Source organism: Bison bison, unplaced genomic scaffold (genome assembly GCF_000754665.1).
Source record: "Bison bison bison isolate TAMUID 2011002044 unplaced genomic scaffold, Bison_UMD1.0 scf7180017862987, whole genome shotgun sequence".
NCBI classification, from domain to species: domain Eukaryota; kingdom Metazoa; phylum Chordata; class Mammalia; order Artiodactyla; family Bovidae; genus Bison; species Bison bison.
Window position 1 is genome coordinate 4711 of NW_011493559.1, and position 1579 is coordinate 6289.

At 40.3% G+C, this 1579-nt stretch overlaps 1 protein-coding gene across 1 annotated transcript; it reads left to right on the plus strand.

Annotated features, from left to right (window-relative positions):
- Positions 1–639: 639 nt before the first annotated feature.
- On the plus strand, positions 640–1575 carry LOC104983598 (olfactory receptor 51A4-like; the record flags this gene model as incomplete). Its single annotated transcript, XM_010833125.1, has 1 exon — positions 640–1575. A coding segment is annotated over exon 1 (936 nt), but the record flags the coding sequence as incomplete, so codon positions are not given.
- Positions 1576–1579: the final 4 nt, after the last annotated feature.

A 1579-nucleotide genomic window follows, 5' to 3' on the forward strand; every position in this document is an offset into this window, starting at 1 on the left:
GCAGCCCACCAGGCTCCCCCATCCCTGGGATTCTCTAGGCAAGAACACTGGAGTGGGTTTCCATTTCCTTCTCCAATGCATGAAAGTGAAAAGTGAAAGTGAAATTGCTCAGTTGTGTCTGACTCTTTGCGACCCAAGAACTGCAGCCTACCAGGCTCCTCTGTCCATGGGATTTCCCAGGCAAGAGTACTGGAGTGGAGTGTCATCACCTTCTCCGCCTAAACAGTGGAGAGTGTTATATTTACATAAGAAAAGCAAAAGTCTCAAATTCTTTATTTGGAAAATAGATAACTATATGTAACTATATTCGTTTGTATAAAATATTGTCTGTATGACTATTTAGTTGAACCATCAGTCCTTGTGTTGAATATATGTCTGTTATAAACTATATCTCTTGTAGGTTTCAATTTGTTTTCTTTTTTCTCAGTTTTCATCTTTAGTTGGATATTGACATCTAACTCTATATGTATCTATTTTTATCCATTTAGGTTTATACTTGATAACTATATGAATAGCACTTGGATTCACAGGACCTTAAATGATGGCAATAGGCTAGAGTCAGGCATTTGAGCCGATCTGTTTTCATCACTGCAGAAAGTGTTTCCTGGGCCTCTCATCTTGATTTCCTCATATTCTGGTATGTCCATCTTCAACACCTCTGAAACTGATATCGCTACCTTCTTCCTCATTGGAATCCCAGGGCTGGAGTCTGCCAACATTTGGGTCTCCATTCCCATCTGTCTCATGTACATTGTTGCCATTGTGGGGAACTGCACCATCCTCTTTTTCATAAAAATGGAGCCTTCTCTGCATGAACCCATGTATTATTTTCTATCTATGTTGGCTGTCTCTGACCTGGGACTGTCCTTCTCCTCTCTCCCTACCATGCTAAGAATATTCTTGTTCAATGCTCCAGGAATTTCCCCCAATGCCTGTATTGCCCAAGAGTTTTTCATTCATGGATTTTCAGCTATGGAATCATCAGTACTTCTCATCATGTCTTTTGATCGCTTTATTGCCATCTGCAATCCTCTGAGATACACTTCTATCCTAACCAGTACCAGAGTCATAAAAATAGGCCTTGTCTTTTCTCTCAAAAATGTTTTGTTGATCCTTCCTTTCCCTTTCACTCTGAAACATCTAAGATACTGTAAGAAGAACCTCCTTTCCCATTCTTACTGCCTCCATCAGGATGTCATGAAGCTGGCTTGCTCTGACAACAAGATTAATGTCATTTATGGCTTGTTTGTGGCTCTCACAGGCATCCTAGACATAACATGTATTTTCATGTCCTACATGCTGATACTTAAAGCAGTGTTGGGCATAGCATCACAGAATGAAAGGCTCAAAGTCCTCAATACATGTGTTTCCCACATCATTGCTGTGCTCATCTTCTATGTTCCCATTATCTCCCTATCTGTCATCTACCGGTTTGCCAAATACAGTTCCCCAATGGTTAAAATCCTCATGGCTGATGTATTCCTGCTGGTACCTCCATTGATGAACCCCGTTATATACTGTGTGAAGAACCAGCAGATAAGAAATTTGATTTTAATGAAACTGTGTCAAAAATACAGCT